This window comes from Meleagris gallopavo, chromosome 11 (assembly GCF_000146605.3).
Source record: "Meleagris gallopavo isolate NT-WF06-2002-E0010 breed Aviagen turkey brand Nicholas breeding stock chromosome 11, Turkey_5.1, whole genome shotgun sequence".
Taxonomy (NCBI): Eukaryota; Metazoa; Chordata; class Aves; order Galliformes; family Phasianidae; genus Meleagris; species Meleagris gallopavo.
In genome coordinates this window covers 13810815-13833901 of record NC_015021.2, presented here as the reverse complement: position 1 = coordinate 13833901, position 23087 = coordinate 13810815, and the positions used below count along the sequence as shown (strand labels likewise).

General features: G+C 44.6%; 1 protein-coding gene across 7 annotated transcripts in view; it reads left to right on the top strand.

Moving 5' to 3' along the window:
- The window catches only part of LOC116217055 (lipoma-preferred partner homolog), a 149506-nt gene that overhangs the window by 89409 nt on the left and 37010 nt on the right, over positions 1-23087 (top strand). For all 7 annotated transcript variants that reach the window (XM_031555158.1, XM_031555157.1, XM_031555152.1 and 4 more), the window contains one exon: positions 12921-13122. In XM_031555158.1, coding sequence (XP_031411018.1) covers positions 12930-13122 — 193 coding nt within the window. In that variant the 5' untranslated portion in view covers positions 12921-12929. The remainder of the gene's footprint in view (positions 1-12920; positions 13123-23087) is intronic.

Here is a 23087-nt window from a genome sequence, read left to right as displayed (position 1 = left end):
ATAAGCCCACTGTCCCTGAAATGAAAGTCATTCATACTTCTTGCACTTGTAAATGCTTAGCTTTAGGGCCCACTGGGAGGGATGTTAATGGCTGTACCCTGGGTGCCTTTCAAGTGCAGAATTCCACTTTTGCTTCCCTTCTGAAACCTGCAGTCTCATTCTCCAGAAAAAAAAACACAAAAACAACACACGTTTGAAGCTCTTTTTTTTCTTTCCCCTGCACATGTTTATACATGTCTCCAGTAGCTTCTCCTAGAAACTGAGGTCATCTTTGAAACAGGTGGGCAATGCATGAAGGGCAAAGCTGTGGCCAAGGGATGGGACTGCAGTCTTTGGAAAGGAATTAAATCCATGCACAGGTGTGGGCATGCCATTTGTGTGTGCCCTGCGTACACATCCTGTGCTTGATTTCTGTGGTAAGGCAGAGATCATTTACCCTCAAGCAAGGCCAATTGCTAGGATGAAATCATCAAGGTTCAGTTATTAAAGCAATATTGAGGCACATCCACATACAGGAGAGCATGAAGGAATGGTGGATCGTACTTTGGCCTCTCATAGGCCATGTCCTGCTCGCAGATGGAAGCAGTCCTCAGCTCTTGATAATACAGGCAGAAATTGAATCTGATGCCTAGAGCCTTTCTGCACAGGGGAAGTGTTGCGAAACAAAGCCAGGGTGTGAATTTGAAGTGCAATAGCTATTCCGAGCGTACTTCTCATGTGGGCAGTCCTATTCTGCTCCAAGAGGGCCTTTGTGCAGTTCTGCTTCATCTAGTGCCAAAGGCACTCTCAGTGCAGCAAGAAGAATGCCCACACAGGGAGCGAATGGCTTTTCCAGGCTATTTCACCATGCTGCAGAGTCCCAGGAGATGCGCGTGGTTTTATGTCCCCATGAATGTTTCAGGAGCTTCCCCTTCAGCTCTCCCTTCCGCCAGCGCTTTTGCTGGGGAGCTGTGCTTTGGGATGGACCATTGGAGGAGTTGTGTCTTCTGGACCCTTCTAGGTAAACTGTGCATCACTGATTTTCCTGAAGGTATGGGGCTGAACTCAGATCCCTGTGGTCTTGGGCTTCCCTAGATGATGCTAGAGCTGCAGTTCAGTATTGCCCATCGCTACTTCTGCCTCTTGCCATGTATCCTTACTGCCTTTGTGAGATCACGTCTGTGTTTGCATGTTGTACCTTTACATATACAAAATCATCAAGAAAACCAGTGCATGGAGTATGAGCATTATCTGAATATTGCTGAACAGGAATGGAAAAGAAAAAAAAGCCCATCTGTTCTACAAAGAGGCAGTGTAAAGAGCAGGCTCTGTGACTAAATAAACTCACATCTGTTGAGCAGAACCATCAAATGGCGAGCAGAGGGGCCTAATGTGAATCACATGTTGAAACCACAAGTATGAGTGAGATGAGCTGCAAAAGAGAGAGCCTGGAAGTGTTGATCCATGTGAGCAACTGTTGGTTTCTCTCCTTATTCTCCTTCCCTTTCCCAGTTTCCTGAGTAAGTGATGTAGCACCAAAAAACCCCACACAAACAGCCATCCTTCTGCACATGCGTATGCACATCTTTGTGTGTGCATTTATATTCCTTGCATGATTAAATATATTGTGTTGAGCCATTAAGTCATAACTTCAACTGGAAGTCAGGAGAGTGATGAATTTTAGAGGGGGCTGCAGAGAAGAGAGGGCACAGCTGGCTGTGCTTTAGCAGAGAGAGCAGGTGAAGCTGGTCCCTGGTGGTTGCTTCACCAGAATGACTCTGAGGTCACTTGCTTTAAAAAGGGACTTGCTTAGTAGTGATTCTTCAGCGGATGTCTCCAGCAGTCATTGCAGGAGACCTGATGACAGCAACGTAGAAACTCCAAAGCCATAGGTTATGTCTGCATAAGCTCAAGCTAATTTCAAAATACTATCTGTGCACTGGTCCTACCATACTGCATCTTTCTATGGATCAATTTTCTTTGCTGCTTAGGTTTTCCCCTTAGCATTTTAAGTCGTACAGAAACAAAGAGCAGCTCAAGTTTCCTTATTGGTTGCATTTACAGTTTATTTTCTTTTTCTGTGCCAGGAACATATCAATACAATTGCAAAACACAGTGTTTTTATGACCTGAGGCAGCAGTTTCTAACTCAAAAACAAGAAAACTTTTGGGGATGTGCACACAGCCCAGGTGCCTCAGCTGCGTTGTTCGGTCTCCATAGCCCCTTAGAGAGTCCATCAAGCGAAGGTTGGACCTTGTCTCCCACAAGATGCCAAGAAAAGAAACATGCAATAATTTTAATATCAAAGGTGGTTTCTTGTTGCTATCCTCTCTTTTGTCTTAGATATTTTGCAGTATATGAGGTTGGACTTGCAGGAGCAAAGAGTGGTGACAGATAAACTACAAAACGTGCTTTGCACAGATTCTGGTCCCGTGCAGCTCAGTGTGCTTTTTCCAGCTGACAGAGCCATGCTCATGCAGCTCACCAGGTTTGTGAGCTCTGCAGGAGGTAATGAGGCACTCTGAGGGGCTGGTGGGGTTGAAGGTCCTTGTGGAATGGTTAAGGTGTTTGGTTTTTCTTCCAAAAATACACCATGGTCACAATCCACTTCCTTATTTCCATGCCCACTGAGAAGGCACACTGAGCTTAGAGAAGCACTGGAATGTTTTCTTAGGACTCAAGTTTGAGCCATTTCATCCTAGGGAACCAATATGGCCAGACCAGTTTCAATACTTTTGTCACAACAAGGCTTCATGCTGATTTCTGGGAAAAGGAACAAAGGACTTATGTGGTTGTCTAAAACCAGACAGCACCAATGGCATGGTGGGAGAGCTACTGGAGGTACCTTTTTGAGATGATGCACTCATTCAGCAATGCTGCAAGGCCAGAGTGGCTGCCTGGCTGAGTTAGTCAGCTTCATTGCTAGCACTGTGGATTGGGTCAGCTGGGGAATTCTCTTCCAGAGCTTTTTGCATGGCAGTTCTTGAGTGAACAAGCACTGAGCTGATGTGGAAGAGCAAGTTTGCTTGGTTGGTGCTCAGTAGTTTGAAGAGTTTGAAAGAAGAATCGAAAGTCAAATACCAACCACTTGTCTTCAGTCACCACTTTCTATTCAGAGCAGAACTAATGGCCTCCAGTTACTTAAAAGAGCGCTTTATCTTGGTGTGCTCCAAAGTGTCAGCACACTTGCCTCTGTTCTTAATGTTCTTCTTGAACTCATTTCCCCATGGTTCCAGAACATCCCTCTTTGAAGAGCCATCTTCTCAAATAGCTGTACATTGTGCTTACTACAGATAGCACAAGGTAGCTTCACTTCTCCTCCTATCCATGTGTCCATGGAAGTCAGGAGCTTCACAGGTTTGTGCATCATCTCAAAAAAATACCTTTTATTCTACTATGTGCTGTCTTTCTTTGAAAGGACAGTACACTTTGCACTATACCGTGGATGCCAGGTCAAATTTGAGTCTAGTGTGCGCCATCGTTACAAATAAGGAGAGTGCATGTTGCATTACTTTAGAAGAACCCTGTCAGAGCCAGACATTTCTGTCCAAACGACAAAATAAAGTGCCAGAGATGTACATAGTGGATCAGGAGATTCAGCTGGAGAGCTGGAAAAAAACGTGTTCACTTGGAAAGCAGTGCAATGTGTGAACAAGTCGCTAGAGTTGATTCTCCATTTTGGAGATTTTCAAGGACAAAGGTATGACATGAATCTACTGGTAAGTCAAGCTTTATCTAAAAGCAGGACTCAACAGCCAGCAGAGATGCTCACTCTTTCTTGAGAGTACTGTGGGCTGTCAGTTTCTTAAAGAAGAATGCACTTTGATTCTTTAGTTTCCCTTTGTGTTGCAAAAGGGAGACAGGAATACATTAGGGTGCTGGTGTCTTGAGAATGTCAAATCACCTGTTGTGAAACTTAGAAAAACATAGTCTTTTTCTGACCTTTTGCACAAAGGAGTGTGTGTACTTCTTTTCCTACCGTTTTCAGGCACTCAACTGTCTTGCTTCCATTAGCAATCTCTCTGCAGCATCAATTCCCAGCCATCTGGCAGCAATCACTCTTCCGTATATTAGGATATAGGATTTTCCATAGGAAAAACGCTATTTCCCCTGATTATTTGCAAGGTGCCACAGGCCAAGCTGCTGAAAATGAGGCACAAGTTGATGCAGTGCTCAGGGGTGAGGAGAAAACATCCGAGGATTTGTTATAATGGAGGCTGTGACTTCAGGACAGCTTGGAGTCTGGTCAGGAAAGGTTAAGTGGATCAGGCAGGAGGGAAAGAAACCCGGGATTAAAGATTTTGCTCCTGGACACAGCTCCTGCTCATTAACTGATTTTTAGGCTTAACAGTTTTGAAGTCTGGCTTGTACTACTAGCCTCTTGAGGTTGGCCCAGAAGAAGGTTGGCTGTGGCGTTGGCTCTGCACTCGTGTCCCTCTTGAACGTGACCTCTGCTGTGCCCATTTTCTGGGCTGCAACTCCTCTCCCATTCACAGAAATCCTCTCGACAGCTTGAGTTGTAGATTGCAAACTGCACATTTGTGCTCTTCCAGGAATGGTAGCAGCTGACTTTTCCTGCAATCGCATCCATTTTAGGAGAGAAATGCAGTGCAGGGAGCCTGCCATAAATCAGAGCTTACCTGCACCCACATAGCCTTGCTGGGTTGCGCCTCAAGCTCTGCTCTGTTGCCATGTTCATTTTGTATCAGTTTCCCCTCTCTACTGGGCTCAGATCCCTGCTGTTTATCCCCAGGCGGAGACATAAACACACAGCTCTCTGTAAAGCTAATACAATTATCTGTGTGTCAATATGCTGCCACGGTCCCATTTGGTCCCACTGGGGTCCTGTTGATATCTCACTGCTGAGCTGAATGTCAGTTCTGCACTGTTCCTTCTTGTTTACAGGCAGCATCAGCATCCAGACAGCCTGGATTTGCTCTGAAAGCTTTAACCTTGCCATCTTTATGTTTTCCTGGTATCTTTTTTCATATGTGGAATCTTCTTGATAGGCCTGATTCCATTGTGTGCCCACTGGCTGGGTGCACTCCGTATTGTTTGGCAGTGCCTTGCTGACTTTTTTTTGGCAGAAGGATCTTGAGAATAAATGGTGTGCAGGAAAACAGTATTTCTGTAAGAGAGCTCATGGTCTGAGACTCCCAAAAATAACCTCTCTGCATTGTTCTGCCTGTTCTTTTGCTGTCCCTATTAATGTGCTCTTGTATGTGTAATTCTCAAGCATCCATCTCAAACTTTCCTTTGTGGTGCAGCAACACCCTCACAAGCATGTAGGTCATGTTATCAGGAAGAAAAGCTCAAGAACTGGAAGAATTTTTTCTAGCTCGGAGCTACCTCTTGGCTCAGCTCTGAAGGTTCAACCACAAACTTTGCTGTATTTGAGTAAGCATTTTGGACTGGTCACCAGGTCTGCCTCCTCCACTGCTATTGCCTTGGGGTTTGTTGTGACCACAGGTAGCTGAGGCCTTGGATTAATATTTTGTCCAATATAATTGTGTTTGGAGTTGCTAAGGAATGTCTCATTCCACAGGAGTCAGGAATCAGCTGCTCTCTCGTGAAATTATAATGTGGTCATTAGAGTTGTATTAGATTAGATAGATCTATGTATCTCCAGAGAGTCAGTACTATCTCTTTGTTTCAATGCACATGGGCCAGCCAAGTTCAATTTATTAGGGTTTTAGAGCCTAGTTTATCATCCAACACCAGGATGTGACATGGCTGTAAAAGGAAGATCTTGTTCATCAGCTTTTATGTGCGTGTTTTGCAGCAGCAGTCAAATTCAAATAGTCTGCATCTAATCCCAAAACTACTAATGCAATTATATTGGGAAAGAAAAGAAGTTTTATCTTTAGTTTGCCTTTATACCTTTCCCACAGTTGAAGCTGATGTGAGAGAAACAAACCGAAAGAAACTTAAAGAAAGGGGAAGTTTTCAGTTGATGCCAACATTGCCCCAGCAGCAGGATTTTGGGTAAGATGGAAAGTGGTGTGGGGTTGGTCTCTGCTGATTTCAACCTGCAGCAGGCAGCACAGTAGGAATGATCCTTCTAGCAGATCTCTTGCCATCCCCACCATGGACTTGCTGTCTTCCTGTTATGTCTGCTTAATGCTGTAGAAGTTGTAGTGACTTAGTATGTAAAGCAAAAATTGAATCCCCAACTACTGTGGATCTGCTGGCAGAAAATGAAGCTAGGGTGCGGCCATGCTACAAAAAGTTGTTTTCCAAGTATTTGTTACTTAGAAGAAAGGGCTCACACCATATTCAAGAACTGTATTGCTGCAAACCTTTTTGAATTCAGATAAAGCCGTTGCTGCAAGTCTTGGGTCTTAAGAGTGTTGATAATTGATTTTGGAAGGGATCACCGGAGGTCATCTGGGCCAAGCCTTTGCTCAAAGCAGGGAGGACTTTGAATTTCAATCTGGTATTCTGAAAGATCCCATGAAAATTGATTGAAGCTGTTAAACCAGAGTGAGATGATACTAGATTATATGATTCGAGGAATAATTCAGTACAGACAGTGCTGTAACTGGGTTTCTTTCACCTTTAATTCCTCTGATTACATTAGTGATGTCCCACAGCAGGAAGCTGGTGAATGCTTTCAGCCCTATTTAACTGAAGTAGAGACTTCAATTTATTTTGATTTCATTTTATTTTGAGGGATTTGAGCTGAAGATACAAAACTCAGCCTGATCCAAGCAATTGGAAGAAACTCCAGTGCTGGGGGGAGAGAAAGGTTTAAATTTACTTCAGCTGATACCTGCTGTAAATGGCAGTGCAAAACATCAACAAACATCCAGAAGTGGTGCAAAATGTATGCAAGCAAAGAAGCTTAGTCTCAGGGAGAGTGTCTGCCATGAGGGGGTTGGAGTCTGTGTGCATTAAGTCTTTACATATGGTCAAGAAGGCAATCACTGGGCTCAGCCATCTCCTAGCTGCTCCAGGTCAGTTCAACCCCGTACAACAATCCCAGTGCTGGGAGTTTTCTTGTGGCTTTGTGGTTCTCCTGGTTGCTGATGTGATGTTTGAGGACCCGAGTCAGTTTCCTGCTGGGAAGTTCTGTGGGAGGAGTGGAGCTTCTTGGGGCTGGTTAATATTGCAGGTCTTAAATTTTGAGAGATGTTGTGCAGATCAGCAAGAATTAGGGAAGTTTAAAAGGGATCATGGTTTCCCCAAATCACATAATTTCCCCTATGATGTAAAATTGATGAAGATAAATAGTTCCATATGGGAAAGACATCCCAAGAGACCTTGGGCTGAGTTTGTAAGTAGCTATGGTGCTTCCTTTGTTTGGTTAAAGACCTCTAATGAGACCAGAATTTTGACATTATATCCTCTTTTGGAGGCCACAAGAAGCCGGAAAGCTTCATGGCTAGAGATCACTGGTCCTAAGTGGAGAAATAAATTCACTTAACGTTCAAAGTGGAACGATGCCAAGGGAAACAAGCAACTTTAGGAATTTATAAAGAGCAAATCTCTCTGGTCAGCCTCAATTACTGCTTTGGGCTAATTAGTAAAGTGGAGGTGATAAGGACAAAGCAAAGAACTGTAATTCAGCACAGCATTTGGGCCCTGCTTGTGGGAATTTCAGGAAGAAAAAGAAAAAAAGACAAGCATAAATTAGAAACATCCACTTCTTTTGGATTGCATCTCTCACCAATAGGGGCAAAATGTGGCACAGTTTTGCCTCAGGAAGGGTGTCCCCTTGGTTCAGTATGAGAACTTAACTGGAAAATGAAGTAAAGTCTCTTCAAGTCCTGTTGTGTTGATGGAAGAGAAAGGAGAGTGGGGAGATGACAGTCTGCCTTTCTACACATGGCTCTTTTAATCCATGAGATGAGATTTCTCTATCCCGGGAAGATGTCTTGGTTCTGTCCCTAATTGTACCAGAGAGAAGCCACTGGAGGGCTTCCAGCTGCACTCTGTATCTGCAAAAAGGGTACTGACCTCCCCATGGCTTGTCAGCCCTGTGGCCTTCAGGCTGATGGTAACTGTGCATGGGTGGTACAGAGAATCTGAACCAAGGAAGTGGATTAGGAAAAAGTAGGATTGAAGACAGAGCAGACTGTCCGGAAGAACAGACTGTTGTTGCTCATTTTATGTTAAGCACTGTTGGTACCCACAATGAAGCATTAGCTTAATTAACTCGGGGACAAATTCTTCTGTCTTGGCAAAGTCCATCAACATCCAAGGAGTATTTCGTCCGTGTTATAAATATGAAAATGAAATGAAGATTTATTTGGGTACAATGTAGTCATGGAAAAGCCTGTCTCAGAGATGAATGTACTAACAACTTCTGGATAGACAAGCGAGTACTCTACCCTTTCATTGTTTCTGATATGAGGCTAAATTGACTCAGAACCTCTTTGTGTTACCTTTGCTTCTCAAAGGTGAGTGACATCCTGTGATTAAAAGCAAAATAACCCAAGTATTTATGCACACCTTTGAAAACAAACAAACAAACAAAAAACCCAACAGACGATAGACCTTGTCAGGCTTTTAGGCTTTTATTACTTTCTGGTGTTATCCTCTATTGAAATTCCTAGTCTGATGATTTTAGATGGTGCAGTTTCGTCATGGGACTCCAGTTCCTCTGCTGTCATGTGTTCCTTTATGGTTGGGATTTTTCTGGACTTATGGCATTAAGATTATCCTAATGATAGAATCAGAGCACATGGGTTTTCCTTATTTATGCAGTGTGATTCTACTCTTTGTCCTTGATGTTATTTATCATGGTTGGTTTGGTGTTAAACTCTACCTCCAAAAGTAGGTAATGACTAATGCTTTAAAGGAAGGAAGGATAACAGAACCTCAGGCAGCCACAGCTGAAGTTGGTGTAGATTTGTCTTTGATGTTATTCATCCTATTACTCTTCCCATGATAAGTTTCCGTTCTTGAGAAAATGGTCAAATGGTAGCATCCATCACCTCACTACAGGCTGCTGAAAAATTGAAGAGAGTTCAGAGTAAATACATAGGAGTGAATCAAGAGAAGTCTGTTCTAACCGGTGAGTTTAATTGATACTTAATTTAAATGCTGTGATTTGATTTCACCAAAGACCTGGATGTGTTCTGTGAGGATCTGCATGTGGAAGGGAGGTAGAGTGTAGCAAAATCCAGTGCTTGGAGGTGGAGCTAGCTAAATTTAAGCCAGACATAGAGGAGAATCCATAATATTGGCGCTTGATTGCTTGCCCATATAGTTTATTGAGTGCAGCAGTGGATTCTCCATTACATGCTTTTTTTCAGAAGGATTCAATCCCCTGCACTGCATTGCTTGAGGCCTTTTACCCTAGGCACTAAGTTACATGCCCTTAAAAGAAGAAAAGTGTTGGGGAGAGATCAGAACAAACCCAGAAGTTCAGCTTCAGCTGTTAAAAAGAGATCTATTCATTTTCGTTTTTTATGATCTTGTGTAGTTAGGCTAAATTTAATTGAGGCTGGGGAGCTGGGGCTGGAACAGATGAGGAAAAGGGAACTTGTTGAAAACATTGTCAAGGCACATATAGCAAAAACGAGTGACAGCAAATGCATGACAGAAAATGAGAGGAGGAGAAAGAGGAAGAGAAAAGGCTAACGGGAAACAATTAGAAAACACCACCGCCACTGAAACAAATGTGTTAGTAGGTAGCCAAGATGAAGCTGCGTGCCAGCCTATAAGTAAGCATCTGAGTTACTGCAGTGTGGTCTTATATTCCCAAACTGCCCTTTAAACTCGTTCATGAGAAGTCACAGTGTCATCAACTGTCCCAGCACTGTGTGGCCTGGCTGCTGGAGCAGATAGCCCTGGTTTACGCATCGCTCAGCCCATCCCTGCCTCATGGCAAACCGTAAGGGGACCAAGGTGTGTTGCCTGGGAGGTGGCTAAGGACAAATTAGGGAGCTGCCAGAAGGAATGATGATAATCTCGTTAGCGCTGTTTCTTTTTTGCTTTGAATCAGTGTGGAGGTAACGCCTGTGCTCTGAAGGAGCTTTGTGCAGTTGGATGCTTTCACATGAAATAGCAAACCAGAGGCTGAAAACTTGTCAGAGTAAAACACTAGGATGCTTGTAGCAATGGGCAAGATACAGCGATCTTTGAATATAGTAAGAGAGCAGAGTGTCCTGTTTAACTCTTAAGGCTGAGTGCCCACACTGCTTTCTGCTCTTAAGCCCAGATAGTTGCCTGAGATTTATTGTCATGCGTTACATTTTTGAATGATGTGAGAGGAAGAAGTGGTCAGCTAGGTGAATTTTAGTGTTTTGGTGGCATTTTCTGTGTCCGGTGAGGCTGGTGTTGGTAACGAGAAGTACCAGGCTGTGGGAGTGCAATCCATCCTGCCTGTCATGGCTGGTTTTCTCTACAGCCCTGTAGGACAGACCTGCCTTTCACTTCTTGCTTTCAGAATGATGCTCTGCTCTGTCAGCGTGAGGTCAGCTGGCAGCCGTGTTTGGGAGGGTAAGATCTGTCCTTGCACCTTGGTCTTGGATGCTTGTCTGTATGCAGGATGCTCCTGCCACACCCTCCATGCTGGCTCCAGTGGTTCCTTTCACTGGTATTACATGTCCAATGTAATGGGCTCATCTTTCAGCAGAAGGGATTGCAAAACCTGTGACCTTGAGCAGCCACACTGCATGGTGGGGAAGTGCTGAGGCATGTGGCAGTTCCTCTGGCACATGAAGAGCAGTGAAGGTAGAAGAGGACCACAAACTGCCCATCTCCTAGTTTTGGGATAGACATGAGAACTGGCTTTTCTTAGCAGTCTTTAAGTACGATTGAATCCTCCAGAAAGAAGGTTGTTACCTGGAGGAAACTTACTGGGCTGGAAGAGGCACACACTGTATACATCAGTTTTAACAAGCACTGCTGATAGCTGGAGGTACCATTTCCACACTGCCACGTGGAGACTTTGCTCCTTCCCCACCTCTGCCCCCACTGACTCAGCACTACAGTCTAATAGCAGATGGCTAGGACAAGGCTGTCTATATCAGAGTCCATCAGACTACTTTCTCTGGTTTATATCGAAAAGCCTTATCTGCTTCTTCGATACAAGATTCACCTGATTTTGTTCGACCATAAAGCTTCTAGAACTGAGATGCTTTGCCAGGCAGGATGAGCTGGCAAACCAGCTCTTCACCCAAGTCCCAGTGGCTTGGTCCTGACATTTCCAGTAACATCTGGTCTCAGGCTAGGAGAAAGGGGAAAGAGAGCGTGATCTCTACTTTTTTGTTTTCCTCTAGGTAGACTTAACTATGTTGTCAAATGTGTGCCTTTCTCCTGCCTAAATATTCCGTATAATGTAGGGGATAGTTGCTTTTTTTCTGAGAACATGTGTGCATGGAAGTGTTGGCTTTGTGACACCATGAATATGCCCAGGTTAGCGGGACATGGACATGCTCTTGTAGATGGATTCCTGCTTATTATCAGCGAGAAGATATTTGGTCTCCATGTTTGATGGTAGGTGGCAAAGGTGATGATATCAGTCATGCACTTGCTTGCAGGTTTTAAGCACTGACCTTTATAGCTGTGGCTACGCTTTTCAGCTTTGGAAATGCCTTCTCTTGAGACATTCAAATAGATGGCTGTGTGTGTGACCACAGAGCTGTGTCAGAATAGTTTGAGAGCTGTAGAGCTGTGAGACTTGGTAATGATTTCACTCTGAGGGGGGTGTCCAGCAGCCAGAGGCCGCCCTTCATCTTCTCATTTGTTTTCCCAACCTGACCTCAGAGAACGGTCTGCACCCATTGGTAAATCCCAGTGCTGCCACTCAGCAGAGGCTCTCAGCACCTCTGCTCAGGCAGCAGTAAGAGATTCTCTTTGTAAGGCCAGCTGGGCCTTTGCTTTGCCCAGCTGGAACTGCCTTTATGCAACAGCAGTCAGCTAATGTCTCCCCTGGCCCAGTGCTATCTCCTGCACCAATCCTTTTCCAAGCTTTCTGATGTAAAGAAATCTTTCCAGATTGAGTCCCAGCTGCCTCTGGTTTCCAGAACCCTGAGGTGTGCTGACACCAAAGCAGAGCGTGGACAGACACCTGAGGGCTCCAAAATTAGCAGTAGCTTTTATCCATGCGGGGTCTTGACTTCCTTACTGCAGTTCAAAACCAGCTTAGGGAGGTAACGTGATGCTGCTGTAGGACCATTGCTGCTACCCAACAGCTATGGCTTGCGTGTGGTGGAGAGCGCTTGTTTGCTGCGGTTCAGCCCATTATGAACAGGTTTTCTTTATGGGAAACATTTTCAGCAGCGTCTGAGTCCAGTTCTCAAAAGTGATGTAGGCTGTTAAGAGACCAAAGCCAAGATCTTCATAAATAAGTAATGGTTTGGGCTGCCTTTGTTTTCTGTTACACAAGTGGAGATGTCTAAAAGGAGCCTGGTTGTCAGCGGTTGTGGAATTCTGGCATTTTTTCAAAATTGACGTGCTTTTAAAATACCTTAATCTGGGCATTCAGAAATGGAGGCATCAAGAAGGATTAGCTGCTTTTGAAATCCTTTTTCTTAAAAGTTTAAGTGAAAGACGGTGGAATTTGGGGCCATAAATGTCATGTTGAGAAATGCTAAAGGTTATATTTTGGAAATGTATGTCTGCCCACCTGTAATGGCACTTGTTCCCAGAGCAACTGCGCCGCTGTACGTTGATGTACTCACCAAATCCTAGCAGGGGGAAGTCAAATCTATGTCTGTCTTGCTGAAGAGGCGATAGGAGTGATGGGCATCTCTGGTGCATTGGTCTGCCTCAACTTCAGTTTGAAGAGGAAAATGACAACAGTTTAGCAGACACCAAAACAAACTGATCAGTAATTTCAACCAGCCGGGCAAAGAAAGACAAGTTTTTATCCGAATTCTCATGAAATGGTTTTGTGGTTGTAATTTAATAAGTCATCCAGGGGTTTACAACTGCTAGTCCCCCAGCCTGAATTCCTAATGTATGTGCGGTTCTTGTTTTCCTCTCAGATTTGAACCATGTCCCACCCGTCCTGGCTGCCACCCAAGAGTACCAACGAGCCTGTTGGTCACGTTACAGCAAGGATGGAGACCACGCATGCCTTTGGGACTCCCAGCATCTCAGTGTCCACCCAACAGACGCCAAAGAAGTTTGCACCTGTTGTTGCCCCCAAGCCAAAGTACAACCCATACAAGCAACCAGGAGGTGATGGTGAGTATGTTGGTTTTTTGTTTGTTTGTTTGTTTTTTAGGAAGGATTCACAGAAGTCGTATTGAGGGATATTGACCTCTAACACAAACTGTGTTTGACAAACTCTTGGTTCATGAGTTTGTGGGATCAAATCAATCAATAAGAATGTGAAAGAACCTTGTGCCCTCTGGCAAGCTATCCTCCTGAATGGTGCAGGGCTAGGGGAGAGCAGGGGGACAGCAGTTCCTTTGTTTTTATTGTAAGCAAGCCTCCTTTCCCTAAAACTGATATTTTTCCAGGGGTTTTGCTTCTTTCATGTCTGCCTGTACATGTCAATCCAAGAAGCTGGAGCTTGAACACCCTTTTCAATGTTGTTTTTCTTTTGCACCAGCACAATGGGACTTCTCTACAAACATGGGATTGAGCTGGGGATGTGGGTAGAGGTGGATGGATTTGGCAGAATGAGTCTCGACATGTTTCGTCTCTTGCCTGTTGGTTTGATTCAGTTTTACTGTTTCTCCTCTGCTGTGGCAGGCTCTTGAATATGAGATGAATTAGTGGCATAACTATGTGGATATTTATGTGACCATTACAGTAGCCTCTGAAGATGTTCTGTCAGTAAAACAAAAGTTTTCCAGTCACCATGCACTGGCCTTGCTTTGTCTCCTGCTTTTAAAGTCCAGCTCTCTTCATGCAGTTGAGCAGCAAGTGTAGGAGTTGTATTCCTGTTCTGTGGACACATAGAAGAAGGGATAAACTTGGGTACAGGCTCCACTGTACTCAAGAAAATTGCCAAATCAGCTTTTGATTATCAGTTTTGGCTGTTCTTCTTTGTACCGTCTTCACTTTTCCCTCTTTTGTACTGAATGTAATAAGGCAAAAGTTGTCTGTAATTTTTTTCCCCTTTTTCTACTCTTTTCAGAGTGTGTGCAGGAAGACTACATGATAATGGAAAGGAGAAAGAAAAACAGAGCAATATATTAAATCTCTCATTTAAGCAATTTTCTAAAGTTAAGGACATCTAGTAGGAAGTTGGAAAAGACTGACTAGTCTTTCATTTTTTTTCCTCTGCCACTCTTAACTTAAGAGAATTCGGAACGAAAAAAGAAAATGTGTTGGAGGGGAAAACTCAGTCATATTGCACCTGTTCTGTTGCCTTCAGTAACAAAACATTAGCGAGGAAGAGGGAGAGAAAGACATTTGGAATTAAAAAAAGTAAAAATAATCCATTTCTGAATTGCGATGGAAATGTCACTTTCAAGTAAAGTGGGAAAATCTTATTTTTTTAAATTCTTCTACAATTTAAGATAATAATGAAAAGTGGCACTTTGGTTCCTCAGGAAAACTGTTGTTGATCAGCCAGAAATGTCACTACGCCTTAATTGTTGATGCTTTAATTGCTATAGATCTGATTATAAGTGACTCAGGAACATCCCAACAACCTTCTAAAAATTCTTTGCTCCTTGGCACTGGGGGAAGAAGACGTCCTGCTAAGCAGCACCCCAGTACTGCAGACTGAGAAAGATAGATGAGCCTGACCAGCATTTCTTGTGCAATGCAGAATATGCAGTCCTGCAAGCACGTGAACATTGCTGGGTCTGATGGAAACGGAGAGATTTGGGGAACTTGTGGGGGGCCTTTGCAGATTCTGGACTTTCAGAGATGCCATCATCATCTGACAGGCTTGGAAGAAATAAGGGATAGTGGAGACTTGATCAGGGATTGGCTTAGTGATGTGACAGCGTACTGGCAGCTTAAGCTAATCCACTTTCAGAAGGTGACACACTGCTGGTCAGTGTCAGCAGCTGGTGCAAAGCCATTAGCTTGACCATATATAACCCTGAGAACATGAGGCTTCCGGGATTTGGCAGGTGAGGCAAGAAAATATTTAGCCTACCATGCCTCATTCACTTTTTATGGCTCTGTTCTCTCCTCCAGGCTCCCTGCTTGTTTCTTCAGTGACCTCCGTTGTTTGACAGAACAGAACTTTGAAATGAGTTAGAAATGGTTAAAAAAAGTTAAAAACAAAAGCTGCGACAGCCAGCAGTTTATAAAGCAGGAGCGTTTTAATGTGCTGGAAGCAGTCAAGGCGTGCGTGGTTTAGACCAGCTAAGTGAGCAATTTTCTCGGCGGTGCTGGTCCCCCTCCTTGCTGTTTGCCACGCTGCCTTGCTGAGACTTGTTTTGAGCTGGATTTGTCAACTCATCAGAGCAGAGACCATGTCTTGCTGTCGCAGGAATCTGTTTGAGGGCCTTGGGGTATGACTGCAGTAGTAATAACAATAATAAATAAGAACACAGCCCTGATTAATGTGCTGCACGAGTTTCTGCCGCCCAGCTAGCTGGAGAAGCTGGTGCAGCTGTGTTTTTATGGACCAGACTTCCACGTGCTGCAGTCTGGTCTTGCTTTCTGGGGGATTTAGCACTTGCCTTCCCTGTCGCAGCAGCTCATGGGGGATTAACCTTGCTCACCTCAAATGCTCCTTCCCTGGCGTGCTGCTGTGTTGGGGTCTGTACCTCCTGCCCTGCTGTAGCCTTTCTCTTTGGAGACAGGGATGGGTTTCTGTGCCGGGGTCTCAGAGCCAAGCAGGAGCTCTGCTGGCATGGCAGTGTGCTGGGGCTCATCGGCTCCCTGCTCCGTCCATATGGTCCCTTGCTGCTGCGCTGTACTTCTGATGCTTCCTCCCTGGCACTTTGGGGAGGGAGATGTTTTGCTCCCCCACCTCTCAGCTCTCTGCACATCACAATGCTCAAATCACTGTGTGCTCTTTTTCTGTGAGAGGAGTCACTGCTGGTGTCTGTTTTCAGTAAGTCCAACCCAAGGGTACAAACACTGCTGTTCAACATGGACTCAATCCTGGGAAGTCTTAGCACTGTGATCCCTGCTGGCCTGCACAGCTCCATATTTACCCCACAGATGGAAGAGAGCTGTTTGAGCTAGCGGAGTGTGGTTTTGTACAAGAAAAAAAAGTGTCTGTGGGAAGGAAACAGCAAATGAGCTAGGCTGGAAATGAAAATTCGGTATCCAGACATTCAAGCAGTGGCTTTAAAAAAGCCACTGGGTGGGAGCATTGGGGTGAAGGATGATTTTTTGATGGAGCATCCTTGGATGTGTTTGCAGTCAGGAAAACATCTGTCTATGCTGAGGCAAGATGAGTCCTGAGATGAGTGAGACATCATCCTGCTATGGTCCTGGCAGTCCACACCTCTCGCTCCCCTCTCAGTGCTCGTGTGTGCTTAGTACTGCATGCTTCCTCCCCCCATTCCTCAGCAGACCCCATCAGCAATGTGCACAGCAGGTGGTGACTGCAGAGCTGTGCTCTCAGTTCAGGTGGGCTCTCCTTCACTGAGCGTTGAGCTAAGAGTGCAAAGAGAGAGCAGAAGGCCCTTTTCCAGTTTCTTTAAAAGCATTGCCCTTCCTCTTTTCCCTCCCAATTATTTTTCTCCTGCTTTCCAGTTTTTGCACTAAAATTGGTATTTCAGTGCTGGCGGGAGCTCACATGCTCCATGGCATGGGGAGGAGAGCTGGCAGGCGCTCTGAAACGAGTGTTGCTGGGGTGCTGCCAGGGCCAGGGCTTGTGAGGCCAGAACTAGGGGTTTTCAAAACCGTACTGAAGTCTATTGTCAGCTTCGGGTTCTCAGAAAATTCTGACTTGGAGCTCCTCGGGACATTGGATGGCTCAAGTGCAGTGAGAGTGTCAGGCTTTTGTGGTGTGATTTGTCTTTGGTTTGCATCCTTTGAGTTTCAAGCTGGTTTTCATAACCTCAGAAGCTCTTTCCCCCTTGCCCTCCTCTCCCAGTTACAATCCTGTGGACACGAAGCAGTGCAAGGAGTAGCACTGAAGAAGGAGCATCACCAAGGCTATAGCAGCTGATAGAGCATTATACCTTGGAATGAAAAATGCCACCTGACTGAGAAACATGGGTGAAGGCTTCCATCTGTTGCCCTTTCAAAGAAATGAAGCTCCTTGTTTTCTTACAATATATGGTTTGAATTTTGGCTGGTCCTCTGTGGAGCCAGCAGTTGGACTCAATCATCCCTGGAGGTGTTCAAGAACTGTGGAGATGTGGCACTGAAGGACATGGGTTAGAGGGCATTGTGGGGATGGGTTGATGGTTGGACTAGATGATCTTAGAGGTTTTTTTCAATCTAATGATATTATGATTCTATGCCTGTGAGTCCCTTCTAACTCAAGATCTTCTATGATTCTATGATATTTCATTCACAGACATCTGTTGAGGCATATTCCTGAGATATATACCACAGTGCCAAATCCTGGCCACAAAAGAATATGCAGACAACATCCCTCCTATGACAACTGCGTAGTTTATGGTATTGCACAACATTTGGGCATTTGTCTTTGTCAGCCCTTTAGAGGCTTTGAGGACAGGCTTTGCAAAAATTAGCCATTTGAGTTTATTCTGTTGACTCCTTCTAAATTCAATATTAGTTAGTGCTGATGATGCCTTTTCCTTGTGATTGCCAACCGTGGTGAACATAATACCTGCAGAAACAGTTAAAATGGATTCAATCATAAAATCGTTAAGGTTGGAAAAGACCTTTTAGATTCACTTAGTCCCACTGTCTACTTGCCACCGGAACTGCCCACTAATCTGTGTTTGTTAGTACCACATCTCCACAGTTCTTGAACACCTCCAGGGACTGTGATGCCCCCACCACTCTTTTGGAGAAGTTTTTCCTGACATCCAACCGGAACCTCCCCTGGTGCAACTTACAGCCATCACCTCTCATCCTATCACTGTTACCTGGGAACAGAGGACCCGTCACAACCTCCCGTCAGGGAGCTGGAGGGAGCAATAAGGTCTCCCCTGAGCCTCCTCCAGTTTCCATAATGGAAACTAATTGAAGAGTTGAGAATTAAAGCAAGCTCTTTCCTTCTGTTTTCTTTCCTTGAAGCACTTTCAGGCATGATGAATGACAGGAGACTCATATACAGGTTTTTGAGATCTTCATGGCTTTGTTTGTTTTGTGGTGGCAGTGTTTTTTGTTTGTTTGTTTGTTTGTTTGTTTCAATCATCTCTTCTTTCCATCTGCATTGGAGGAGAGGGCTGCAACTCGTGGGGCCAGGCACAGCATCAGTGTGAGCTCCAGGGCAAGATTACATAGTTGACACCATGCTGTGTTCACTTGAACCCGGCTGATGCAGGTTTCCCAGGTCCTGACCCTCTCTGCCCTTTCTTTCTTCATCTGTGTGGAGGCTCCTGAGCACTAGCTAATTTTATTCTGCTGTGTCTGTAAGGGACTGGGAGCATGAGCTATCGTGCTGTTTGTTTTATCTTGTAGGCAGGCATACCTAGTGGGCTTTGTTTACAGCAGCTGCTATCGGTAACTCTGTCTAATTTTTGAAGCCAGGGTATGGATTTATTGGAATAGACACTCAGTGTTTTAGCTGTGCTGTTCCCTGTTCTGCAATCTTTGACAGTTCATAGAAGCTAAACAGCTCCAGAGTCTATTCATTACTTGGATGAGAGCCCTGAAAGGATAAATTCAGACTGACTTGGGAGATTCTGCAGGTTTTTTGCTTTTTTCTGGTTGTCTTTGCTGGGCCTGCTGCATAACATGGCAAGAGTAATCCCTGCTGCTGGAAGGCAGAGGCATACCTGCTCTCCTTAGAGCCACCCGTGAGCTTTGGGGGCATTTTGTTGCCTTTTGGTCATCTTTGGCAGGAGGCTCACACTCACGAGCAGCGAGATGGGGGTCAGCCGTGCTCTGGTGGTGTGTTGTGTGTGCTCAGTGCCAAGCTAACAGGAGATGGTGTGATTTAGCAGCAGTAGCAGCAAAGCTGGTTGTTTTGCACGTGGTGTGAGCTGTGCATGCAGACTGCTGCTGCATCCTGCATAAAGCATGGGAATATGTTGTTATTTGGTTGTTTTGAGGCTGAACTGGGTCCTGCACATCCCAGAGAGTTTTCAGTGGGACCTGCTGGTCTCTGCATCCAGCTTTGCCACCAGCTGTTAAAATCATTGATGCTCTGGGGATAAGGCAGCATCTCAGTGATAGGACAAGAAAATAGGCTGAGAAATGCTCAGGCTCTCTTCTGCTCCCATCATGGATTGAGCTTGCAGAGCTGAAAAACGTTGTGGGAATAAAGAGGAATACTGCTGCTGCGGCAAATCATCCCGACTGCCTAAGCACAGCCCCCACGTTGGTGCTTGTTTTTTAAAGAAAGCTTTTTTGAAATGAGCATTATAAAGTTTTAAAGCCCTTCTAAATCCTTGCTCTCCTTCTTTGTGCTTCTTGCACTGAACGAAGTGAAGCAGATGAAGCAATGCTTTATTCATTAGTGTCAGAACTGCATCATCCACAGGCACTTACAGAATACAGCCAGAGAAAATGAACTTGAAGTTCCAGGCCTCTTCTTGGTTTGCTACTCATTCTACAAGAGCATTTAAAGGACAAACTGAGCCCTAAAGCCTTCAGAACATGCGGGAAGTGGGGGCTCCCTCATTAAGGGGAGGCTCCTCACCAGGGGGCTGTTGAGAACCAGTTTGGAGCTGCCTTTTGGAAGTCTCCATTGATTTCTCTCTAATGACATCCCCCTCCCTGATGGTTAAGAGCCAAGTTAAACCAATTTGAAACTAGTGGTGGTTCTCATTTAAATTGCCCTGATCAAGCTGTGGTGCAACTGTGCTCCATAGCTTGCGACATGTCGGTGCTGCTTAGATAGGACCCTTCACGTAGGCATCCCTTTCTGGTGTCCTTCTGCCTCTTTGCCTTGGTTCTTCTCTTACTGCTTATGTGTAGAATTAAATGGAGGCACAGTGTTTTGATGGGTATCCGCAGCACTGTGACCGGTTTCAGGGCTTATCATGGTGGCAGGTGTCAATAAGGCACCTCTGCGTGGGCTCTGCTGTTGTGGTTACAGTCATCTCATCAGAAGTTACTGCTTGGGCTGGACTGTAGTGTCTGAGTCTGCTTTTGTGTTGGTTTTTTTTTTTTGTTGGAGATAAACACGGAGGTCTGTGCTCCTGGCTTTGCTCTCAAGATGAACATAATCTTTTTTTGAAATACCTCCTCTGATAATGGTACTGGGAAAAATGCAACAGAGAAAAGATGCATAAAGACTGTTATTGAACCAGTCTACTTATCTGTAGTTCTCAAAATGTCAAATCAAGCCACCAGGTTTTATTAACAATTCTGACTATGTTTTGTTAGAATTACAAATATTAAACTTTCAGAGGCTTTGGAACATATTGCCACTTATTTGGGAACTGCTTGAAGTAATACACAGCCTCGTTTTTCATTCGGGTGAGTGAGCTTGTATTTTCTTTGTTATTTGGTATCATAAAGCAAACACTATTCCTCAGCAGGTAGATTTTTCTTTTTTCTGCCGTGCCTATTTTTTTCTCTCTTTCTTTTCCTCCTGTCTGTCCTTTCAAGATACTATATTTAATTTTTCCACTTCATTATTTCAAACATTGAATAGTGATTCATCTTTGCAGTGGCCTGTTCTGTGAACCACAATAGTTTGGGCAGAATAAAGCAAAAGGGCGAAAAAGGGAAGGGAAAAAAAAAAAAAAGAAGAACAGATCTGACATACACTGGATTGGAAAGAAGCCATCTTTTTATAACTCAGATTGCAAACATCTGTCATTGACTATATCAAACCTACTTTTTAAAAGATAAATTGTTCGTTCTCTATATAGTTCTAAAGGGCTATGGTGCCCACAGTGAGAGAGCAGTGTTAATGCTGAAGTAGTTTGAATTCGAGCAAGCAGCACTTGTCCATTTATTTAATCTAAAATTTTAACATCCTCCAGATGCCAGTCTGTTAAATAATAACAATTGTTACATGATAGTTAACAGTCAAGTAACCTTTTTTTATTTTTTTGCTCACTCAATGCAGCTTTTTTATGCCCTGAAAGCTAACTGTTATAATAAAGGACTATACGTATATTTTTCCTTTTTCCTGACTAAAGCTTTTTTTACCCGGCCAGACAGAGTACTGCTAAGTCAGAGCAACCAATAAATGTCTATTGGATTATATTACAGGTTGGTCTAATAAAAGGTTAGAAGAATGAATGAGCAAGTCTTGAAGCCACAGAAGCTGCACTTGTGGCCAAAGAGCAGGCATTTCTGGCAGTCAACACTGCACAATTACAATTTGGACTAAATATACAAGGCCTGACATGCTCATCCCTTTGGCAAAGCACACCAAGGTGGGTTGATGCGAGAGCCAACGGTCCATAAGCAGGACTCTGAGTCCTGCAGCTCCAGCTCCCCAGGAGGCTGCTGATGCGGAAGGGGATGAGATGAGCAGGGGTCCAGTCTGGTTCCTAATAGATATCACTACCTTAAAAATTCCCTTTCTGTCTTCTTGTTAACTAGCATGCACGTTGGAAGGTCCTAGCCACAGAAGAGCAGTTGTGCTCTAAAAGCTGGCGTAAGGCGTGGGGATTTACCCAAACTATTTCAGGAGCTGTGGAGCGCGATGCTGGAGCTACACATCCAGCAATTTCTTGGCATAGCTCTGTGCTAGGAAGCACCCATCTCCCTCCAGCTGCTCTGGGTGCTGAGCAGATGGTGCAGAGACCATCTTCAGGGAGGAGAATGCTGCTTGGGAATGGGGACTAAGCAAAAGACTCATAGGTCATCTTGCACTCCAGTTCGTGTGATGACAATGACTCAGGAAAGGTTTTGGTTTAGTCTAGACATGACCAAACCATAATGGAAAGCCTGGCACAAAGGGTTTCCTTCGTAGCATGGTAGAAATCTTGCTGATGTAAGACCTCAGCTTGTTTTTTTCTGTTGAACACTGAATTTATGGGAAATACCATGGAGGTATGGAATTGTAAGAGGAAAGACCTGGATGTCTGGGCCACTTCTGTTAGGAAACTGTGAAGGATTTGTTCATGGCTATTCTAGATATAAGAGCAGGCTGGTGGGAAGGGAAGGGGTCTGGTAACGTAAATTAGTTTCTGTAATGTTTAAAATTTACTCTCTAAAAAACCAATTTGATGAACCTTGTGAAGAACTGATGATCTTTGAGGTCTCTCAGCACATCCTGTGCCATACTAGCCAGCCTTGGACCAGCAGTTGTCCCCAGCTTTTTGCCCTGCGTGCATCTCAACGTGCTTTTCCAGTCTGAGCTCCAAATCCCCATCTTGGCCCACTCTCCAGCAGTCACATCAGTTGGAACCCTCTGCAGAGGCACAGTGCCAGCCCATAGCCCTCTCAGTACGTGCTGGGAGCACTTTGGGAGTCATGGTGCCTCCCTTGAGACCACAGTGCGCCTCTGGCGGAAGCATTTCCTGCTGCTTTCCTCATCCTGAGCAATACAGCTCCACTCTTTACAGGACCGGGTCACATCTCAGCCCCATAAGTGTCAACGTCAGCTTCACAACGTGCCATGGTCTGAGGGAATGCGCTAACCCAAAGCATGTTGTGTATTTGCAAAATTTTTGCAGGAGGGTGAATAGGGATAATAATGGTTCCCAAGCCACTTCTCTGCTAGGGGAAGTAAAGGAGCATTTCTCAATACAGATCCATTAACACTGCTCTGGCTGACAGGCAGCAAAACACAGGAGGTAAAAGTCCATTCTTTTCCCTTCCCATTGCAATGATTTAAAATGTTTGAACATGCACTTCAGAAGCCGGGGAAGTAAAAGCCCCCAGTTGTGCCTGGAGACTCTGCAAAGGCCACGGCGAGCAGAGGGGCTGCGGAGTGTTAATACAGTCCATCATTTTGTAACAAGCCCGATGTTCTTGTATGAGCCGTGTCAGGCTGTTGTCTGCACGCTGTCTTTGCTGATCATAGTAATCGGGTCATAAGAGAGAGAGAAGTAATAGCGCGTCTCTTAGCAACCAACCCCAGGAGAAAGAGAAAATTACTCAAACAGACTATCCAGCCAGGGAAGTAGAAAGATGAAATTTTCTGAAAGTCTGCTGGAAAGTGCTCAGGGACATAATTCTTTTATGTGTGAGATCCTTACGGGCTGAACCCAATGATATCAGGCACTTTTTTT